The sequence below is a fragment of the Ipomoea nil genome, unplaced genomic scaffold, assembly GCF_001879475.1.
Source record: "Ipomoea nil cultivar Tokyo-kokei standard unplaced genomic scaffold, Asagao_1.1 scaffold2647, whole genome shotgun sequence".
NCBI lineage: Eukaryota > Viridiplantae > Streptophyta > Magnoliopsida > Solanales > Convolvulaceae > Ipomoea > Ipomoea nil.
The window spans coordinates 870,263-893,965 of NW_017619075.1; the positions used below are offsets into that span (position 1 = coordinate 870,263).

The following is a 23,703-nucleotide window of genomic DNA, read 5'->3' on the forward strand; positions in this document are numbered from 1 at the left end:
TTAGGGTCAGTGCCCCGTTGTTTCCATATATACTTGCCGAGTCCCTCAGCCGAGGCGACTCCTTTTGGCTTTTTCACGGAAACGTCTAAGGGTCTGGGCCCTTGTTTCCTATCTTTCTCTCGCCGAGTCCCTCAGTCGAGGCGACCCTTTAGGCTTTTTCTGTTCTCAGAAACGGTTTAGGGTCAGTGCCCCGTTGTTTCTATATATACTTGCCGAGTCCCTCAGTCGAGGCGACTCCTTTTGGCTTTTTCACGGAAACGTCTAAGGGTCTGGGCCCTTGTTTCCTATCTTTCTCTCGCCGAGTCCCTCAGTCGAGGCGACCCTTTAGGCTTTTTCTGTTCTCAGAAACGGTTTAGGGTCAGTGCCCCGTTGTTTCTATATATACTTGCCGAGTCCCTCAGTCGAGGCGACTCCTTTTGGCTTTTTCACGGAAACGTCTAAGGGTCTGGGCCCTTGTTTCCTATCTTTCTCTCGCCAAGTCCCTCAGTCGAGGCGACCCTTTAGGCTTTTTCTGTTCTCAGAAACGGTTCAGGGTCAGTGCCCCGTTGTTTCTATATATACTTGCCGAGTCCCTCAGTCGAGGCGACTCCTTTTGGCTTTTTCACGGAAACGTCTAAGGGTCTGGGCCCTTGTTTCCTATCTTTCTCTCGCCGAGTCCCTCAGTCGAGGCGACCCTTTAGGCTTTTTCTGTTCTCAGAAACGGCTTAGGGTGAGTGCCCCGTTGTTTCCATATATACTTGCCGAGTCCCTCAGCCGAGGCGACTCCTTTTGGCTTTTTCACGGAAACGTCTAAGGGTCTGGGCCCTTGTTTCCTATCTTTCTCTCGCCGAGTCCCTCAGTCGAGGCGACCCTTTAGGCTTTTTCTGTTCTCAGAAACGGTTTAGGGTCAGTGCCCCGTTGTTTCTATATATACTTGCCGAGTCCCTCAGTCGAGGCGACTCCTTTTGGCTTTTTCACGGAAACGTCTAAGGGTCTGGGCCCTTGTTTCCTATCTTTCTCTCGCCGAGTCCCTCAGTCGAGGCGACCCTTTAGGCTTTTTCTGTTCTCAGAAACGGTTTAGGGTCAGTGCCCCGTTGTTTCTATATATACTTGCCGAGTCCCTCAGTCGAGGCGACTCCTTTTGGCTTTTTCACGGAAACGTCTAAGGGTCTGGGCCCTTGTTTCCTATCTTTCTCTCGCCGAGTCCCTCAGTCGAGGCGACCCTTTAGGCTTTTTCTGTTCTCAGAAACGGTTTAGGGTCAGTGCCCCGTTGTTTCTATATATACTTGCCGAGTCCCTCAGTCGAGGCGACTCCTTTTGGCTTTTTCACGGAAACGTCTAAGGGTCTGGGCCCCTTGTTTCCTATTTTTCTCTCGCCGAGTCCCTGGGACGATTGGCTGCAATCCACGCACTTTATTCAGATTTCTTGGGATCCTCGATCTCATACATGACCTATCATTGGCTACTGATAAAACTTTTTCAAATGTGTAGCATTCCATATGCGATCTATAAGCTTGCCTCCCATGGTCTCTAATTTGTAAGTTCCGGCCTGAACTACAGCTGCGATGCGGTACGGCCCTTCCCACTTGACCGCGAGCTTGCCTCCTTCGGTAGGCTGGCTGGCTTGTCGATCCCGTAGCACTAGGTCGCCAACCTGGAAGGTTCGCGAGCGAGTTCTACGGTCGCGGTATCTTTTTACTGCCTGCTGGTACTCAGCCATTCGCGCACTCGCGGCTTCCCTTCTTTCTTCTAGAAAATTTTTCTCAATCTGCAGGCTCTCCTCATTTGCTGCGTCCGAGTAGGTGCGAACCCGGTGGGTGGGTTCGACCACTTCGACAGGAACCTTGGCCTCAAAGCCATATGCGAGCGAGAATGGACTCTCTCCTGTCGCCCGCCGCGGGGTAGTGCGATAGGCCCATAGGACTCGATCAAGCTCGTCCGCCCAGTTTCCTCGGACGTCTTCGAGTTTCTTCCGGATCCCATCGACCAAGGTTCGGTTCACATTCTCAACCTGCCCATTTGCTTGGGGGTAGGCCACCGACACCTTGGTATGCTTAATGCCGTGTCGGCGGCAGAATTCGGCGAATGCCTGGCAATCAAATTGTCGCCCGTTGTCGCTGACGATGTGCTCGGGCAAACCGAAGCGACAGATCACCTTTTTCCACAGAAAACGTCGACACTGGTACTCGGTGATGGTAGCCAAGGGTTCCGCCTCGACCCACTTGGTGAAGTAATCGATGGCCACGACGCAAAACTTCAATCCTCCCGGGGCGACGGGTAATGGTCCCAACAGGTCTATTCCCCACTTGGCGAAGGGAATGGCAGTGGTGACTGGTGTATAGAAGGTGGCTGACCGAGTGTCTTTCCTGGCGAATGCCTGACAAACGCCACACTTGGACATCCGTTCAACACAATCTCGCATCATGGTCGGCCAGTAATACCCTTGAACGACCAATTTTCGGGCGAGCGTGTGAGCACCCTGGTGCGCAGCGCAAATGCCTCTATGAGCTTCATCCATTACCTTTTCGGCCTCAGGCTTAAGTAGGCATTTCAACAGGGGTCCTCCGAACGACTGTTTATATAGGTCTCCGCCAACGATCCGGAAGGAGGGGGCTTTCCGCCGAATCCTCGCTGCGACTGCCGGGTCAGTTGGCAACTCGCCCGTTTCCTTGAATCGCCGGATGTCATCTATCCAGAACATCTCCGGGTTTTCCTCTCGATCCCACCCTTCGGTGTTTACTTGCTGGACACCTAGCGACGCCTCTTCAACACTCGGCCGACTTAACTCCTCCTTCTGGCAAATCTTTATTAAGCGGTCAGGCACCCCTTCCAGGGCGATTTTAGACAAGATGTCGGCCTCTACATTGTCCGCCCGGGATATGTATTCTATCTCATAAGCTCCGAACCCCTTCAACATCTTGATGGCACATTCTTTGTACAACGTCATCCTCGCGTTCTTAGCTTCGCACGTACCCGAGATCTGCCCGACTACTAGCCGAGAGTCGGTTTTGACTCGTAGCCGTTCGACTCCCAGATCCTTGGCGAGTCGAAGGCCGTTCAACACTGCTTCGTACTCGGCCTCGTTATTCGATGCAGAGAACAGGTACCTTAAGGCGTAATACAGCCGAAATCCCTCCGGAGTGATGAGCACAACGCCGCCTACGCAGTGCTGTCGATTTGATGCTCCATCCGCATGCATCTCCCACCATTCGCCCGGATTGCTCTCCGAGGCGTGTTCCTTCTCCTCCTTACTCGCAGTACATTCGACCAGAAAGTCGGCCAAAGCTTGGCCTTTGATGGAGGGCCTGGGTTGGTACTCGATCCCGTATTGAGTCAACTCGACGGCCCACTTTACCAGCCGGCCGGAGGACAAGGGGTTCCGTAGCACACTCCCGAGTGGCTGATCCGTCAGGACCCGGACGGTATGGGCTTGGAAGTAAGGCGCCAACTTGCGCACAGTGACCACCAAGGCATACATGATCTTTTCCAGGGCGGTGTACCGTGTCTCGGCAGCTTTCAGTGAGCGGCTTACATAGTAAACCGGGTGCTGGACTCGGTCCTCCTCTCGAACCAACACCGAACTTACCGCTTTGGCCGAGGCGGCGAGGTACAACAGTAAGGGCTCGCCCTTCTGGGGGGTAGACAGTACTGGGGGAGTCGACAGATATCGTTTTAGTTCCTCGAACGACTGTTGGCATTCGTCAGTCCAAGCGAATCCCTCTTTCTTCTTCATGGCTTCGAAGAAAGGCACAGTCTTATCCGCCGATTTGCTCAGAAAACGGCTGAGAGCGGCCAGTCGTCCAGTCAAGCGTTGTAGGTCCTTGATAGTAGTAGGAGGCTGCATGTCGAGGATGGCTTGTACTTTCTCTGGGTTAGGCTCAATGCCCCGCTTGGTGACCATGTAGCCCAAAAACTTACCGCCCTGGACGGCGAACGCACACTTCTCGGGGTTCAATCGGAGGTTGTACTTTATCATTACCTTAAAGCAGTCGGCTAAATCTTCCGCGTGCTTGTCCTCTTCTCAACTCTTGACGAGCATGTCGTCGACGTATGCGGCCATCGATTTTCCTAGCAGGTGGTGGAACAACCGGGCGACCATTCGGGTGTATGTAGCCCCGGTATTTTTGAGTCCGAATGGCATGACTCGATAGCAATAAACTCCGTCCGGAGTTAGGAAGGCGGTCTTCTCCTCGTCCGCCGGGTGCATGAATATTTGATGGTACCCTCTGAAGGCATCCATAAAACTGAGCAGCGCCGACCCGGCCGTCTCGTCGACTAACTGGTCGATTCGGGGCAGAGGAAACGGATCTTTTGGGCATGCTTTGTTAAGATCCGTGTAGTCTACACACATTTGCCACGTCGGGGGCTTGGGCACAAGGACCACGTTAGCCAACCATTCCGGGTACTTGACCTCACGGACGTGCCCGGCTGTTAATAGCGTGCTGACTTCTTTCTTCACAAACTCCCTCCGGTCGTTGGCCAAGTACCGTTTCTTTTGCACGACCGGCCGGTGCTCCGGGTCTACGGCGAGTCGATGCGATATGATCGATCGATCTACGCCGGGCATATCTTCTGGGCCCCAGGCGAAAACCAGCCGGTGCTCTTGGAGTACTCTCGTGATTTCCCCCTTTGACTTCTCCGAGAGGCCGACTCCGATTCTCACTCGCCTGCTCGGCTGTGCTGGGTCGATCTCAATTTCCTCTAGCTCGACGGCCGGCTCTGGGCGAGGTATCACTGTTTTCTTAGGGGGCCTCTCGGTGATCTCGTGGACCTGCATCCCACGCTTGCCCATTCCTCTACATGCTTGCAGATAGCAGTCGCGGGCGACCTTGCGGTCACAACGCACCGTTCCTATTCCGTTCGGCGTGCGAAACTTCAGGCATAAATGTTCGATTGAGATCAGGGCCCCGAGGTCTTCCAAACCCGGGCGGCCGAGTATGGCGTTGTGTGAGCAGGCTAGATCGACCACGATAAACTTCATGCTCAACTGTTGTACGTCCGGATAGCTGCCGATTTCCACAGGAAGAGTGATGGACCCTTCCGCCTCCACCGAGTCCCCGGTGAAACCGGCGAGAGGGGTGTTCACGGGTCTGAGCTGTTCTCGAGTCAGCCCCATCTTGGTAAAGGTCTCCAGGTACAGTACGTTGACGCTGCTCCCGGTGTCGACCAGGATTCGGCGAACGACCACTCCGTTGATGTCCATGGCGATGACCAACGCGTCTCGATGCGGGGTTTCCCCGGCCGGCAGGTCCTTATCGGTGAACACGATGGGCTCCCGGCATACCTTTTTGGAGCTCTCTTCTCGACCATAGACTGTTCCGACATATAGTTGCCGAGCCCAGGCTTTTCGGGTGTTCGCGGAATCGCCGCCTTCCGGCCCGCCGACTATCATGTTAATGACCGGCTTCTGGCGCCATTGGGCTTCGTCCTCTTCGGAAGCCGGCTGCTTGCCTCGGCTGTTTTCGGCGTCGGCGGCGGGTCCCTCGCCTCCTTGACTGGTCGACCTTCGCTTCCATTGGTTAGGGGGCGGCGTCCCTTGCTGGATGATCCCCTCCATGATCTTCTTTAGATAGTAGCATTCTTACGTGCTGTGAGTATAAGTTTTGTGATAGCGACAATATTTAGAAGTCTTACCAGTATCCTCGTCTACTGCACGGTCGTCAATCGGCGGAGGCGGAGGCGGGGCGACTGCCTGTACTTCGTGGACCGGTCGCTCTAGAACCGGTCGATAGGTGTGAACGACGGGGCGGTCATACGGTCGCCTGACCTCGGGTCGCCGGGCTGCATCCGAGCGCCTCTCTCTCGTTTCCACCCGCGTCCTTTTTCCGCTGGCGGACCCACCGACCTCGCGCTGCCGTTTATGCTTCATGGCCTGCTCTGTGTTGGCCCTCTTGTTGGCCATCTAGACAGCCTCCGCGTACGTCGCCGGGCGGTTGCCCCTTAGGTCTCGATACAGCTGTCCGGATCGCAAAGATTCAATGAAGAAGGTGAGCGCTGTTTGGTCCTCCACCTCTTCTATTGACTGGATCTCCTTTTGCCAGCGAGCAAGATAGGCTTTCAAGGACTCGCCTTCATCCTGATGGATGTCGCCTAAGTGCGTGGCTTGATGTTAGCGGCATAGTGGCTCATGAAGCGGTCTGCCAGTTCCTCAAAGCTGTGAATCGACCCTGGGGGCTGACCTACAAGCCATCTTTGGGCGGGCCCCTTCAGCGTGGGTAAGAAGGCACGGCACATGACCGGATCCCGCACTCCTAGGACTTGCATCTTAGCTTGGTAACTCAATAGATGCTCTCGCGGGTCGCCTGATCCGTCGAATGTGGCTTGCTCAGGGAACTTAAAGTCGCTCGGTATCTTAAAGGCCATAACCTCGTCTGAGAAGGGTAAGGCGGTCAGCAACGTACGTCCTGGGGATTTGGTTTTTCCCTCCATCCGTTCTCTCAGATTTCGTACCTCCTGTACTAGGTTGGCCACTTCGATCCTCTCCCGGGTGCGATTTCCCGTGGATTCCGTGCTTTCGCCGACTTCAGACTCAGTCGGTTGGACGGGGTTGCGAGGAGGTTGCTCCACGCGACGAGTCTCAGTCCTGGCTCTTTTGGTTCGGCTCTTCCCTCGTGCAGCTTGTCGGTCGCGGGCGACCAACGGGGCACGACTGGGCTCCTTCCGGCCTAATCGCTCTCTTGCCGACCGACGTCCGACGCTGGGACCTAGCCGGGAATGAACGGATTGCACCGGTTGGCTTTCAGCCCGTCGGCTCAATTGCCGGTTGTCCGGCCTCTGAGGCGGTTGCAACTCGCGTTGCAGCTGGCGAGTGATGGACTGTTCTCTCACTCCTAGGCTCGCTTCCGCGCAGGCGCGTCCGATTGCACGCAACTGCTCCGGGGTGAGCAGCACTTGAGGTAATTGCGGGTTTCTCAGCGGCGTCGGCGGCGGTGTCGTCTCGTTTTCATGGCTTCGGGCATTTCTCCTATTCAGCTGGTTTCTCAAGTCGGCCTCTCGTCCGTTGTCTTGACGGCTCGACTGTTCCTCGCTTCCAGCCATGTCTGGAGTTTGCCTGATTCAACTATTGTTCCTCGGACTCGCCTTACTCAAGAGGACACGTGACTCTTCGGTTCGATCCCCACAGACGGCGCCAGTGATGGTTTTTGGGTTTTCGGGCCCAAGGAGGTCCAACACAACCTTAAGCTGGAGGATACACCTTTCACAAAAAGTCTAGATTTTTAGTGAAGTATGATGCTCAATAGTTCTCTCTATTCCCTCTCCGGGTTCTCCAATCTGCCTCTTACAAGGGTGGAGGAGCCCTCTTTATAGTGGCTCCTCCTCTACTGACTTAAAGGCCCATGACGGCCGACTTAAAGATTACATTCAATGTGTCGAGCGGTTGGGCGACGTTACGGACTCTGCCAACGGCTCTCTCTGGCTAGTAACTGGCGGACCGAGTCCGACCTTTTAATGCCTCAACGGCTCCTTGCCTTGACTTCTCTGAAGGCTCCCTCAACGGCTCTCTGGACCGAGTCTTCTCCTGGGCCGGACCTGGGTCGACTCCTCGTCCCCGTTTGGCATTGGGCCGTCCTTCCGGGCTCTGAGCTGGGCCTCCTTCTTCAGGCCTGGGCCGAGTCCTGGACCCGGCCCATGCATTCTTTCTGGGCCTCTTTTCTTGGGCCGGGGTTCTCACCCCATCAGCAGATATGTAACACAATATGCTGAAATAAATGAAGCACCAAAATAAGTACACAGCTGAATTTTTTAACGTAGTTGGAGAACACCTCCTAATTTGCGGGGCCACGCCCAAAAACTTTTTCACTCAAGATCAACCCGCGATTTTTACAATTACAAGGCTCAATAAATTACTAAACTAGGTCTACCACCTATTTATACATTGACCTTATAAAACAACTCTATGAAAACGAATACAATACAGTTTGAACTAATTCTACCCATTAAACAAACTGTAACCAACCTGGATTTTAACACAGCTTGTACTAATATAAAGTAGAGCTGACTTCTCCAGATAGTACACCAATCTTTCCCTGTTTTGAAGTTTCCTTGCACCGTCTTCCGAATAATATTTATATCTCAGCACCTTCCAAAATAATATGATATTTTTCCCATTTTGGAAACTTCAATCTTCTTCATTACAATGTTCCCAATTTATAGTAATGTCTTTCCTTGATTCACGCTACATGTAATAAACTAATCCACCACTTTCCTAACTCCATGCACATTACTCACACACATGTTCACCACTCCAAATGTCCACAATGTTTGCACAGCCACATTTGTACACATGTATACATCCATTTCCTACTTTCATTCATGACCACACTTTGTTTGATTTTATGCCAACAACTAAGTACTAATTAATGTGTATATATATATATATATATATATATATAAAAAGTAGCTAATATATATATTAAGTATATAATATATAAATATATATACATAGTATAGTACTAACAATATTCATATATATGAATTTCAATACAAATTATATGAAATTGAAAGTTTAATAAAATTTGAACTTGTTATTTGCAGATATTTAAATTTACCATAGGCTACAAATCAACAATGTATAGGATATATAGTTTGTCAGGTATGTTCAAAGTATAGAAATAATTAGTAATATACTTTTTAAAGTTTAGAGTACATATTCTCAATACTTTACAATACAACTCAAACATATAATAGTCTATTAACAAAACATAAGAATTATCAAAAGTACATATTCTCAATACTTTACAATATTATAGAAGCAAACCTATAATACACATCCAAAAAATTGTGGAAAACTAATAAAGAGCTGTGCAAAAAACTTCATCATGGACCCTCCAACCACCAAATTAGCTATATATATCCTATGATACTTGAACTTCTTGCAAAAGAATAATTCAACCATCCAAACAGTTTGATTACAATGCAATCACTTACTTGGAAGAATAGGTGGTTGGAAAACTTGAAATTAGTTACAGATTGAAATACGATTTTAAAAAAAGATTGAACTGTTAATTTGTTATTACCCAATAAAAGAAAGAATGATGATCACCAATATAATGTCTGGCTGGAATACTTTTTACAATATGTGAAAATTCAAGAGAAACAACTATAATAGAAAACATTTAATAAATAAATATAATTCAAGAGAAAAAACTATAATAGAAAACAGTTAATAAATAAATATAAAAGGAAACTAAAACATGAATATAGCATTTTATACTGCAACATTAAAAAACATAAACTGCATAATCACAAAAAAAGAACTTGTAATCCTTACTTCACCTATAAAAACTAAAGTTAATAGAATGGAATGCTCCAAATTGAAAAGTCAAGCTCCAAATTGCTCTTCCTCAATCTTCTGTTTCAATCTTGGTGATGGAGTGCTGAGTTTTGGGTTATATTTATAGGTGATTTAGAAAGGTTTGAGTACATCATGGAGTTGGGAGATTCAGTTTGATTTTAACTGGGAATTAAACATGCATGTTTTTAAGGAATTTTTTTTATTTAAATCTTAATAATTTAGTCATGCAGTTAAGTTTTAATGGGAGTTTGAAATTTAGTAAATTTAACATAGAATTAACGGATCGGAGAATTATAAAACTAATAATACAGAATATAATTTTTAACCGAAAAGGAATAAAATAATATTGTTGAATAGAAATATGAATTTTAATATTGTTGTATTACTAATATTATGTTTGACTATTTTACTACTATTAAAATAGAGTGAAAATATTGAAGAACTATTAACAATATGAAATAACATAACAATATACATGAAAAACATGAATGCAGTGGTGGAGAAGAAGGAGAGGCGTGAGAAGAGAAAACAATATCTCAAAGGAGTGGTGGAGAAGACAGATCTAAAGGCAAAGGACAGATCTGGGATTTATTTTAAGAAGAAAGTAAAAGAAAATAAAAGAAGACTTTACCTTTGAGACTTTGGTCCCGCCGGAGCTTCTCCTCGCCGTTGTCGTCATCCCCAGCCGCGACTGTTCTTTTACAACATACGTGACGGCGTGGTGGCGGCTGTGACGTCGCGTAGCGGTGGTGGGTGTTGTGCGACGGTGGTGTGCTGCAGTGGTTGTTTCTCGACGTCTGTTGTCTGCGACATGGTGGCCGGTGGTGGTGTGCGATTGTACGGTGGTGGTCTGTGACGTGGTGGCCGATGTGCGACGTCGCGGTGGTGGGAACGGTGGTGGCCAGTGGTCGTACATGAAGATGAAGCTGTGGTGTGAATGACAAATCTGAAGCTGAAGCAATGAAGGTGGTGTGGGAGACTCTCTGACCTACTAGATCTGGATTTACATAAGCAACAAATGGTTGCCTATTACAAAGAAATTTCTTTTTTAAGGCAACCGTTTCTCTTAGAAATGGTTGCCTATTAGAAAGCAATTTTTTTTAAATACATAAAAAATACAATGGGCATCCATTACAGCTAACAGAGGTGGCGGATTATTGATCACTTATTTACAAAATTACCACCGCGAATTTTTGGTTAAGATGCATTTTGTATATTATCATCTCTTCATTACTTTCTCGCTTTGTCATAGCGACTGTTATGTTATGATGTGAGATAAGGAATAGCAAATCAAGGTACAAATATTCATATTGATGATTTTTTTTTTTTACATGAAGTCATCATACTTGGGACAAATAAAAATGTATATAGTTTTCATGATATAAAATACCTTGATCCACATGAACTCCAGAAGAGTGATAAAATATTTGTCTAGAAGATTTGCTCCAATGTCCAAGTTAGCAAATGTATACATACAAAATATCCATAAGATTGATATGCGTAGGTAAAGAAGATTATTATATTTAGGGGGAGCAACAAAATATAAACTATAAATAATTTTATTGGTCCAGATGATTATGAGAAAATATGATAAATTCTAATGACAATCCAGAAGATTGTACCATATCCCTTCTCTACACCCTTTTGAAACAATAATTTTACTTTAAAGCAATGTAGAATTTGAAGATTGTTATCTTCAGGGGGAGACAAGAAGTACATTCACTCGAGTCAATTCTATATATTGGGTCTTAAAAGACTAATAGTTGCACTTTTTGCAGTGTCTACATTCACTCGAATCAATCCTGAAGATTGGGCATAAAATCCTGAAGATTGGGTCTTAAAGACGTACTGCCAGTACGTTGTACTATTTTGTAACATATGAATGCATAAATATCATGTACTCTTTTCTTCACTAGGTTTTTCCCATTGGGTTTTTCTAGTGTGGTTTTTAACGAGGCATGAGTAAGATATAGTAATGTCAATATCGGGAAGTTGCATATAAATACTTAAATAGACAAACCCCAAAATCCTGAAGATTATGCCTTGAAGGCTTATGGTTGTATTCTTTTTCCCTTAACTAAGCTTTTCAGACAGGATTTTCTTAAGTTAAGGTTTTTAATGAGGCAACCAGTTCAAAATTTGTTTTTACAAATATCGTGTACTCTTTTCTTCAACTAGGTTTTTCCCACGTGGTTTTCCTAGTGAAGTTTTTAACGAGGCATGAATGTATTCAAATATACTATCCATATACCTTGTTCTCTTTTCTTGTCTAGATTTTTCCCACAGGATTTTTCTAGCAAGTTTTTAGTGAGGCAAGATCGTGGACAAATAATGTCCAAGGGGGAGTGTTATAAATATATTAATGTGGGCATTATTTCTATTGTAACAGACGTAACGATCCGGTAATTAAGCATGCCATTATTGTATCCGTTATATTTGTATTGTATATATACTTACATATGTTGTATTGTTTGGAGGCTAATGAAATGGAGATTACCCCCTATACTATTGTCTATCATTCTCCCTTCTCTCTTTACACCTTACTTGCAATGTTAATCAGTTTATCGGTTAGGAGCTAATGGCCAACGGCCATCTCACTTTACAACAGAATTATCAAAATATCATAGTAATAGAAGATTATGTTGATGCTTTGTTCCTGCGTGAGTGCGTGGTTACTGCAATACTCTAACCTCATAATCTCAATAAGAGTAAATTCCATTTTTCCATTTTTTAGTCATCGAATATTGTGACATTGCCACATTTAGTCCTATTCTTTTAATTTTACCATATTACATCTCTGACTTTAATTAATTTGATTGTCACTATTGGTCCTCCATTAAAATTTTCGTTAATAATATAATTTAACAACTTGTCTCAAATACAAATTAAAATTCATCTTTTCTATTATACTTCTTTTCTCGTAACTCTCTTTGTGCTAGTTGAAAGTCAGGAAATGGAAAGAAGTTCAAACTAAAAGTCGAGTAGGCGTAAGAAAGATCCAGGCGAGAATCAGTTTAGTGTCTCTCAGTTTTTCGCTGGGTTGTTTCAAGAAAAGTCAGATTTGAAGTCTAATAAGCGGAAAGATTCCACAGAGAATGGGTTAATGGATGGGAATGTCCAACTTGAAGCAAGGCAATATATTGTGTGCTCTTCTGTTAAAGATAGAAATGTAAATTATATTTTGAATCAGAAAGTTAGGAATCGCGATTAGAGTTCAAAAGGTACTTTATTCGATCATGCTGAGACTAGTAGATCGAATACAGTTGCTGATGATAAGAATGCAAGTTCGCCAAAGATGGATTTGTTTTATATTTGAGACAAGTTATTAAATTTCAGTATTAACCTTATAGTTAACCGTATATTAACGAAAATTTTAACGGAAGGATCAATAGTAGCAATCAATTTAAAGTCAGAGATGTAATATGACAAAATTAAAAGAGTATGAAATATAGTCCCGAGGACTGAAAATGATATTTACTCTCTAAATAATATATATATATATATATATATATATATATATATATAATTTTTTTTTTTTTACAATTGGCCCCCCAAATTTGGGGGCCAATTTGTAAATAAAAAAAATTGTATATATACTATACAGCAGGCAGTGGCCTGCTGTATAGTATATATACAATATATACATTATTTATGGGGCCCCCAAATGCAATGGCCCTGCCTCTAAGATTTAATTTGTTGAGACTCTAATAGTCGGCAATTTGTTGAGACTCTAATAGTCGGTAAATTATTGTGTAGATTATAATAAAAAGTACATTTTTAATATATTAAATATATATTATTTTTGTATTGAATGTACATTATATAATATAATGTACACTCAGAACAAAAATAATGTATATCTCCTGAATATAATGTACATAATTTTACATTAGACAAAATGTGGACACAATAATGATTGCTAATAGTCCATCACAACCTTTCACCAAGCTTGCAATTGCGATGCCGATGCCCCAAGTCCAAGCCTCCTAGGTTCATTTGGGATAAAAGTGATGATGCCGGTAGATGAAGGTGCCATTGTCTTCATTTGTCAACGTCTTTGTTCGTTGCTATTTGCTCCATTGGGTAGCAAAGCAGAGAGGGACAAAGATGGAAAAATCAAGATGTATTTTTCACAAAGATGTACAGTAACACATCGATTGTATGTATGAAGAAGATTGTAAAATGGAATGGAAGATTAGAGAGAAAAGTAGAACACAAAGATAAACTCAAGAATTCAAGAACACAAGTTCTCCCTTTCATTATGCCTTGAACATGTATATATATACATCCATATAACCCTTTATTTTCTATAACATAAATAATGGAATAAATATAAGTTAAATGAAAGGTCTTGTGATAATAACAATAATAATAATAATATTTATAACAATTGGTGTATTCTTGATTTATTTAACAATCATTCTCCTCTCAATTATTTCATTTTTATTGAAAATGTATATAAGCACACCAAAAGCTAATTTTCTAATTAAATTAGTATTTTCTATATTTGAACCCCTTCAACATTCACATATTTGTCTAAAACATTCTTACAATAATTAATGAGTGAAAAATAACAACTTTCATTCCCTCTTGACCTCTTACAAATCTGGTCGACCCCTTTCAAAACAGCACTCGCACAAGGCTCATATTTCGAAAGGTTCAGGCCAAGAGGCCATCTTTATTATATATATATATTGATTGATGATTGATTGACTCTAATGGCCTAATACACACACAAAAGCTCCCCAGCTTAGTCAAAAGTAAACTCCATTTTCCACAATTATCTCACATCACCCCCACCCAGCTACTCAACTGCAGCCATGGCAATTCTTGAGGGTAAGACATCTTTCATTAACCCCTCTGCTGAAAATTTTCCATCTCCAGGGCTTGCCCAACAAGCTCAACCGCTACCATATGCTGCCTTTCCCACGAGGTCGTTGCCCAACCAATACTGGAACCCCGTTACGGAGATGGGGACTGCCGCGAATGCAGCGGCGTTGACCAAGTGGAAAATGAGTGTTGTTAGTCATCCACAAAGAGATGAAAATCACTCCGTTAATACAGAGTATGACGAGTTGTTCCAGATGCTCATCGACGAAGATGCAACGATGAAGTTTTCCTTGGGAAATTTTGACTTGATTAGCTCTTGGAATTATGCAGATCATAGTGAGGTTCAACAGTTACAGAAAGGGAAGGAAATGATGTGGCCAGAAAGAAATGATTGCCACCACTTGGATGTGGCCATTCAATCGCCGGGAGGAATGGTGGTGAGTTCACCAAGGACGAACTCGCCGCGAGCAGAAAGCAATGATGACCACGGTTCTTTTAATATAGAGGATCTTCTCAAAGATGGGTTGGATGTGCCCATTCAATCGCCGGGAAGAATGGTGGTGAGTTCACCAAGGACAAACTCGTCCGATGATTCCCTGGGAAGTTTTGACCCGGATAGGCTGTGGGGTGATAATGAGTATAGTGTGGTTCAAAAGTTGCAGAATGAATCATACTGCTGTTGGCATGTTGCCTGGACTTGAATCAGGTTGCAGGGGAAGGGTGATGCAACACACCCCATCATATGAATGCCGAATTCCTGCAACGAATGATGAGACAAACTTTGTTGGGTTAAAAAGAATTGATGCCATATCAAACAGATCAAAGGAAAAAGGCACCACCTGCGGGAGGCAGCAGAAATATAGCGGAATTACCCTCGAGGCTATTGAACAAGTGCTTAATAAGACACGTGATGTTGCTGCTCAAACTCTTAATGGTAAGCTGCGCTAACACTTATGTGACTTGATTGTTTTGTAATTGTCAATTTAATCTCTACTTTTTAATTTGAACAAATTTGATTATGGAATTATTTAAAATTTCATCATTTATATCTCTTTAGCACTATTCAGTCAATCAGCCGTTAGTTGCCCTTATTTGAGTTCCGAAAAAGTAAACTTAATTCTCGACTAGGTTGAAAAGTAGACTTTCGCTTGTGATCGAAAGGTAAGTATGTTTACTTCTCGGTCATACGGCGAAAGGTGCTTCTGCTTTCTGGCACTTATTGGTTACATCTAAGAAGTGTCGCACTCAAATAAGGGGCAACCGAAAGTAAACTTACTTCTCCTAGGTTAAAAAGTAGACTTTTGTAATTAGAAGGTATGTTTTACTTCTTAATCACACGGCCAAGAAATGCTTCTGCCACTTCTTGGTTACGTCCTAACGTCATAGTGCTAAAGGTATTTAATTGACGGAATTTTAAATAAATAAAGGACCAAATTCGTTAAAACTAAAAACTAAATTCATAGATGCAAAACAATTGAAAAACCAAAATAAAATACTAATTTTTCCTTTTAAGCTAATATACATGTGTTGTTTCTTTCCTAGAGGCACATTTACATTGTTTTTCTTGAAATATTTTTGTGCAGTTAGCCCATCCACATTGAAGCGAGCATGTCGGAAATTTGGCATTCCTAAATGGCCAATTCAGAAGAGGAAAAGGGGCAATTGCCCTCCCAACCCAAAACAAGCTACTAAGAAGCGTAAAGGAAGTGAACAATGTCCTGCAGTTGCTCTGCCTCCCGAACAAGCTGCCACACCTACACTCCAAGGCAATAGCACCATGTCCGTAAAGGTAACCTATAAGAATAATACCGTAAGGTTTGCGCTCTCATCCTCCTCAACGATGAAATATTTAGAGGAGCAACTGGAGACAAGGTTTGAAATAACACTAGACAATTTCTTTATCAAGTATCAAGATGAAGAAGATGAGTGGATTACACTAACGTGTGATTCAGATTTGAGGTACTGTATGGATGTGTTAAGTTCATCTGGCAAACTTGTGATCAGAATGATGGTCACTCCGAAATCTGACTGATCCATAGATGCAGCAGGACTCCAGTCTTTCTTTGTTCCCTTATGTTATTTCCACCTGCTTGCGTTTCTTTTTTTGATTATTTTTTGTGACCGAGAAAAATCTGTAATCATTATCTGAGAGTGTGCACGGGTCTTGTGATCTTTGCTAACAAAGTACTACAAGAAAGGAAAATCAACCTAGGTTGCTCATAGTTGACTAGCTCAAATTAATGTTGAGATTCGAACTCGTAACTTTGTAATTATAAATTAGTATTATTAATTATTTTGGATGGGTTACCCTTCTGTTTTGTTTTAGCAACTGGTATGGCATGTTCTCTTCCCTTTCCACTTTTTCTAATGTCAAATGAGACACGGGACCTACGTACAAATATTGCATATGCTGTTTTCTCATTGAACTTTGTGTAATGTGAAATGAGACAAGGGAACCTTGGAAATATTGCATGTTCTCTTGCATTGGTACTTTTTCTAAATGTGAAACGAGAAATATTCTCCCCTACCCTATATAATGAGTAAATATTCAAAATGGTCCCTCGATTATAGCTAAATTCACAAATTGATCATCGACTTTCAATTTCAACCAATTAAGTCTTTAACTTTGCATTTTTTACACGATTTGATCCTACGTCTATTTGACCGTTTGTTGACCGTGATCTCTGAGGATATATATGTAATTTCGTGCATGGACCTTATTGGAATTTTTCGTTTGGCAAAATTAATGGTAATGCTTCTATTTGTTCCTGAAATTGATTCAGACTATGTCGTAATTGTTACTTGGTCTAGAGTGCTACGTAGATCATGATCTATAGTAAAATTTACCCTCTAGAAGCACTTTGGGCAAAACCGATCTGAGTGACCTATGAATCTATGATCCCACAAAGAAAACAAAAACTTGGGTCTTTCATGACGAAAGTCTACCCATGGGCCATCGGTATCCAACTAGTAGGGTGTGTGCTTGAATCCAACTTTGGAGAGGGGAACTTCAGAAGGGAACACGTTTGGTTGGAGTTTTGCCGTGACAAGGATATGTTGTTTGACATTCTATTTAATAAAAAATGGCCAAAAGTTTACAAATTTTCAGCTGTGTTTTTGACATTCTATTTAATTTGTAACTATGCTTAACTTCTCCAAGTGTGAAAACTGAGAAAGAGTAGGTAAGGTTTACAAATTGTAACTGTGGATGGATGTTTATTATTGTTCATGAATATAATTCATGATATTCTATTGTTCATGTTTTGTTTTTTGTTTTGCCATAATGTTGGCGTGTGAGCATCCCATCCAATATTTTTTGAAAAAGGAGACGCAATAAATTTGAAGTAGTCTAGTAAAATAAGTAACAAGCTAAGTGCCAAAGGAGTGCACTGGTGTGCAGGGGCAGATCCAACAAATTACGTGAGTGGGGGCGTAGTTCAAATGACTTTAGAAATGTCAATGATAAAATATCGAACACTCATAATATGGTTTAAATATAAAATACATTATAAATTATAATATAATATTTATGATATTTGGATAGGGTTAAATATTAAAACAATTTGAAATGCTACAAAAATATTTATGGCAAAATGTACGTGAAACATAATCGTTTAGATAAAAATAGTTTGAATAGAAGAGATAGTATATTCATAAATACTTAAATTATAATTTTTTTTTAATTAGATCAACTTTAAATTTTATTAAATTAATTTGAATATAATATAAACTTGCATTGTGGACTACATTAACTGAATGATTCACAAAAAAAAGTAGACTTAAAAAATTATTTAATTCATTAAAGGATTGGAAGGACTAAAATAAAGTAGAAGGGCTAAAATAAAGAAAAAAAAAACTAAAAAAATACTACTAATGGAATTGGATCCCATGACATACCCTACCATAACAAATCCAAGGTTTCAATCAACTAGACTACTAAACACTTTAGTGATTCCTATGTTTATATATATATATATATATATATATATATATATATATATATAAAGGTTTGGGAGGGGTGAAGGGCACTGCCCCCATGGTAAATCCGATAATGGGTGTGATTGTATTCACCCAATTAAGAAATTCTATGAACCTTAAATGCTTGTATACAAATGACCACAATAAAACTAATATGAATCCTGATCTTGCTATTATTATCAAAATAAAGTTTTTCAACTTATTTTAGATTGATTGGCTACTTGAGTTGTACTCAGAACATGTTATTATACATATCATTACAAAAAGCTGCTGGCGTAATACCATACACTAAACAAACCTAGAATGGTTCCACCATTAGAATGGCAAAAATGTGTAATGTAGTAACATAATCAGTGGCGGAGCCAGGAAATTTTGTCAGTGGGGGCAGAACATTACGACAAAAAAAATATATTTTTTAAAAAAATGAAACACTTAAAAGTATAATTATAAATATTTTTGGATATAAGTAAAAAATAAAACATATCAAAACTTTATAAAAATATTTATAATAAAATATGAAACATAATTAATTTGATAAAATAATTAGAATAGAAAATAAATTATAAAATACACATCTCATTTTATATATATGAAATTGTGTTGAAGCAATAGCCTAATAATTAATAATAAAAAGTCATAAAACTTATTTAAGCACAACAAGATTCAAACCTAATAATTAATAATAAAAAGTCATAAAACTTATTTAAGCACAACAAGATTCAAATCCTGGACCTTACCAAAGGCCAACCACACACCCAACCAACCGAACTAAAGCAATACTTATTTAAATTCTTGTGTTTTATTATACTAATACTTAAAACCTGTTCTATATATACATATATACATACAAGGATAATATAGGGGTGGGGGTGGGGGAGGGAGGGCAGCTGCCCCCACTGCCCCCATGCTGGCTCCGCCCCTGAACATAATATCTCAGAAGACTTGCATGCATGGACAGATCGAAGTTGAAACAAGAACAGAAATGGAGGGGATTTCAGAGAAATTAAAGGGAAATACAAAGAAGGAAAAATGCATGAGAAATCATTGTCTGAAAACACTCAAATTGCAAATAAGGAATATAAATAATAACAACTAACACCACATGAAAACTAACTAACTAGGGCTAGATCGAATGTGGGATATGATCATAATTCATAAGCGAGCCAAGTCCTCCCTCTCAATTTTCTCAGCATCTACATACGCATGCATACAGATGTTTGCAATGGTGAAATATGGAATCCGGCCAGCCAAATGATGTGGCTTCTCATCAGGTAGAAGTGTAGAACTCCTCCACAAATCTAAGCCGTATTAATTAGTCAAAATTCATTCTTAAAGAAAAAAGAAGTTGAGAACACATACAACAAAATGCAATGCAAGTAGGTATGGTAGGCGCCTAGGCGGGGAATTGAAGAAGTCCGGAAATGAGTCTTGCAACTATGGGAGCTTCATTCTGATGATCTTAGCATGCATATCTATCCATGCTGTTAAGCAATTCCAAATCACAGGTTAGGGGGTAATACACTCATATATAGTTGAGGGGAGGAAGAGAAAGGAAACTAACATTATTATGGTATCATTTTCAATTCATAGATTACCCTTTATGGACATGGCGATATAACCTTGGAGTTCTTGAGGCGGCAGAGCAGGACATGGTTGACTTCCCTTATGCTTCTTAACAGCTTGTACATTTTCTTTTTGGCTGAGAGAGGAATTGGGGCTTTTTCCCTTGAGATTTGGGCATCCAGTGCCAGTGCCAGTGCCAAACTCTCGGCATGCTCTCTTGAATGGATATGGCATAACTGCACAATATAATGGAGATTATTCAAGAAAAGTTAGCAAAAGTGTCTCAGCTCTGAGAAAGTAGTAGTATTGACTATTGAATTAAAGCAAGAACCACCTCGCTCTATATACTAAGAAAGAAACTATTGAATACTACTCCAATAAATATATGAATATAATAAAACTGTACTGTACTGTTAGCAGCTCACCATATGAATTTTAGAATCATCTCCACGACTCTTGTCAAGCAGTAGTTCAAGAACCTCGCGGGTAATCCCATTATCTTTCTGCCACCTGCTGATGGTGTCTTTTGCCTTTGAACTACTACTACTGTTTCCTTTGGCATCAATTGATCTGTTTAACCCAACAATTATTGCTGCACAGGATGATTCGGGAATTTGCTCTTCACTTGATGAGATCTGCTGCTGCTGCTGAATCATCCCTCCCCTGCATTCTGCTTCAAGTGAAATGCCAACACTATGATTCTTAATTTTCATGGTCGTACCAACAACTTGTAACTCCACAACCATTTCCAGAAAAACTCTATCCATGTGCTCCAACAGCCTCTCCCTGCAGTCCAGATGGACCAGATATAAACTTTCCAAGAAGTCCATAAACATCCTGTTTAGGCAGACCAATAATGTGTGCACCCTTCCTCTATTGCTTTGTTGTTCACGTGCTATTGCTAGTAGGTATAGCCAAATGTCAACGGTGTGTTTCATTTTTCCTAAATACAGCAGCACTCTTTCTACAACATCCGGTAACCATTTATTCCTATATTCTGTATGTAGTAGCCAAACTTGTAAACCTAGCACCAATAATTCTTTCTTATTAGGTAACAGTCTGAAATCATCCTTATTATGTAACAGTCTGAAAGCTTTCCCCGGCTTGCGAGTTAGCACCAATACTTCTTTCTTAGCTAACACTCTGAAATCTTCCACCGACTTGCAAGTTACCATCAATAATTCTTCCTTATTAGCTAACAGTACGAAAATTGACTTGCGAGTTAGCCCAAATAATTCTTTCTTATTAGGTAACAGTCTGAAATCTTCTGTCGCAGTTAGCCCCAATAATTCTTTCTTATTGGTCTGCATTACAGCCATATTCTGAAAATGAAATTCTGGGCGGAGCAAATAGGAAACGTTAACTGATAACCCAATTCGCTGCCCTTCTTCTTCTTCTTCCCTATTCCGTGACTCTATAACCGCAGCACCAAAATCTTCATTACCCAACAGAGAGCAATCCAGGTCAAAGCTTCCTAGGGAATCATCGAACCACGACGGATAGTTCCCCATTATCCTTGATGAACTCGCCATCATGTCAGTTGGCATTCGATTAACAGAGTGATGACCATTTGTTTGTGGATGACAACTGCCCCAGTTCTGTTGCACCATCCCTCCCAAGCTTCCTGGTTCAAATGCAAGCGAAGTACCAAGGGTTTGATTCTTTGGCAAGACGGGGCCGGAATCACCGGACGGCAGGGACGAGCTCACCATCATTCCTCCCTGTAAATTGTGCATATTGAACAACCACCCAACCTGCTGGTTAGAATACTTTTCTACTGTATTAGCATAGTGATCATCGTCTCCTCTAATTTGCGGTGGTTGCGGATGACCAACAAAACTAATATCCCCTTCCCTCATTTTCAACTTCATCAATGCTGCTGCTGCTGCTGTATTCGTGGTGGTTCCCAAACCATTAGGCCGCTCAAGAATCTTGGACACTCCTTTCCCACTCCCAGTAGGAGGTGGCAGTTGAGCTTGAGCTTGAGCTTGTTGGGCCAGAGATGGCAAATTTTGAGATTTTGGGTGGACTTTCATTCTGATTATAGTCTGGCCAGATGATCTTAACACATTCATACCGTGCTCCAATCCCGAATCAGACATTAGGGTAATCCATTCATCTTCTTCATCTTTATATGTGATATAAAAATTTTCTATTGATATTTCAAACTCTCCTCCCAATTTCACCTTTAACCAGAGCATAGTTGAGGGGTACGGGAGCAAAAACCTTATGGTATGCTCTTTATATGTTACCTTTGCGGACATGGTGCTATTACCTTGGACTATATTTGTAGAAGTTGTGGCTTCCAATTCTGGAGGAGGCAGAGCTAGAGCTGGAGCAGGACTACGTGGTTGAGTTCCTTTATGCTTCTTAACACCTATTTGATTTTGGTTGAGAGAGGAAATGGGCCGTTTTCCCCATCTAGTGATGCCAAACTCCCGGCATGCTCGCTTCAACGTAGATGTGCTAACTGCATAATATATATAACACGGAGCTGAGGGAGATTCAAGAAAAGCTAGTAACTAAAGGTGTCTCAACTTAGTTCTCAACTCACCAAAGCAACTATGGTATTTGATAAATAGGTGTTAACTTATTGAATTAGTGAGTTTGATTAGTTAATAATAATCAGTGTAGAAAAATATAATAAATTAATTGTTTGTTAATAATTGATCAATTACAAAAATAATTTTTTCAAAAAACTTATTGCTTTTTGAATTTTAACATTCTGAAACAATAAATTGGTACACAAAACTATTTAAATAAATACTCATATTGATTGTTTAATCAAGTCAAACAGTTAATAGTGATCAAATAAGTTAAAATTGACTGATAATTTAATAAGTTAATTATGTTACCAAATCAAACAAATAATATTGGTCAAATTATATATATATATATATATATATATATATATATATATATATATATATGAAAATTTGTAAAGCGCAGCACCGAAACTGAAGTTGTAACACAAACAATTTGTAACGCAGTTCGGGCAAACAACCCTAATCTGCGAGGCACTTCTCAATTTGAGAACTTGCCTAAATCCACTAAAAGCTCAATATTTAAAGTACACTGTTTGGAACCTGAGATTACACAATAGAATGATCTTTCCTACCAACTATTGAAACCTAAACACATGTACTACTTTCTAGGGGAATTTAGTATCCTATTCTCAAAGACTCTCGTACCTCACAAGATTAATGTTGAATGCTTGAGGTCTACAATAAAGGACATCACCTATTTATAGTAGCTATTCCTAACAGATTCGTGAATAACAAACTATTCCTAATCAAAATAGAACTAGAAAATCTTCAACAACAAATCCCCTTAGAACTAGTATTCTTCAATAACTATTCCTCTTAGTACTGATATTCCTTTATAGAACTGGAATTCTTTTTGCACATAACTTTGACAAAATACTTTGAGTCAACATTCTCCCCCTTTGTCAAATTTTTGGCAAACACCTTGGTCTCTGTCTTTCTCCCCCTTAGTTGATGCCACAGTGGTGTTTGATTGATGGTAGATTAATGACAGGTTAGATCACTATCCCATGTGTAGCTTTTATCAGATGATCTTTTCCCCATCATAACACATTCATGTTTTTGGTTGTAGACTTTACAATTCTCTTTGGAAAATTCTACTTTGAGTTCATCATCACACAGTTGACTTATACTGATAAGGTTTGCTTTGAGTCCTTGTACCAAAAAGACTCTTGGTAATCTGGGCAGTCCATGGACATTCAAGGTACCACTTGCGATAATCTGTCCTTTTCCTCCATCTCCAAAAGTGACATGCCCTTCATTTTTGTACTGGATATTCTCAAGATAATGTGGATTTCCTGTCATATGTCTTGAACATCCGCTGTCAAAATACCAAACACTTTGTTCTTGGCTTGTTTCTGAGGTATACGCAACAGCTTGTGTTTGATCCTTTCTTACCCATACTTTCTTGCTGTTATTTTTGCTTTGTACTGTCCAATCTCTGTTGTTTTGTCTGTAATAGAGATCATTTTGTCTTTTGAAGCAGTATGCCTTTATGTGTCCCAATTTGTGGCA

General features: G+C 41.4%; 3 protein-coding genes across 3 annotated transcripts in view; 2 read left to right on the forward strand and 1 right to left on the reverse strand.

Annotated features, from left to right (window-relative positions):
• Window positions 1-23,703, forward strand: part of LOC109154495 — a 150,136-nt gene that overhangs the window by 68,074 nt on the left and 58,359 nt on the right. The window lies entirely within an intron of this gene.
• On the forward strand, window positions 14,404-16,216 carry LOC109154500 (protein NLP7-like). Its single transcript, XM_019302256.1, has 2 exons — window positions 14,404-15,038; window positions 15,688-16,216. Exons 1-2 carry the CDS (start codon window positions 14,693-14,695, stop codon window positions 16,134-16,136), a joined length of 795 nt encoding a protein of 264 aa, XP_019157801.1. The 5' UTR covers window positions 14,404-14,692; the 3' UTR covers window positions 16,137-16,216.
• LOC109154501 lies at window positions 19,048-20,615 on the reverse strand. The gene is made up of 3 exons (XM_019302257.1): window positions 20,071-20,615; window positions 19,678-19,881; window positions 19,048-19,563 (listed from the first exon to the last, which is right to left on the reverse strand). Exons 1-2 carry the CDS (start codon window positions 20,581-20,583, stop codon window positions 19,681-19,683), a joined length of 714 nt encoding a protein of 237 aa, XP_019157802.1. The 5' UTR covers window positions 20,584-20,615; the 3' UTR covers window positions 19,048-19,563; window positions 19,678-19,680.

Excerpts from the sequence above, each read along its gene's own strand:
- LOC109154500 (XM_019302256.1), top strand. The coding sequence starts at position 14,693 with ATGATTCCCTGGGAAGTTTTGACCCGGATAGGCTGTGGGGTGATAATG. Across the intron at positions 15,039-15,687 it reads TGCTGCTCAAACTCTTAATG|TTAGCCCATCCACATTGAAG; the intron begins GTAAGCTGCGCT and ends ATTTTTGTGCAG.
- LOC109154501 (XM_019302257.1), bottom strand. The coding sequence starts at position 20,583 with ATGAAACACACCGTTGACATTTGGCTATACCTACTAGCAATAGCACGT. Across the intron at positions 19,882-20,070 it reads ATGATTCTAAAATTCATATG|TTATGCCATATCCATTCAAG; the intron begins GTGAGCTGCTAA and ends TATATTGTGCAG.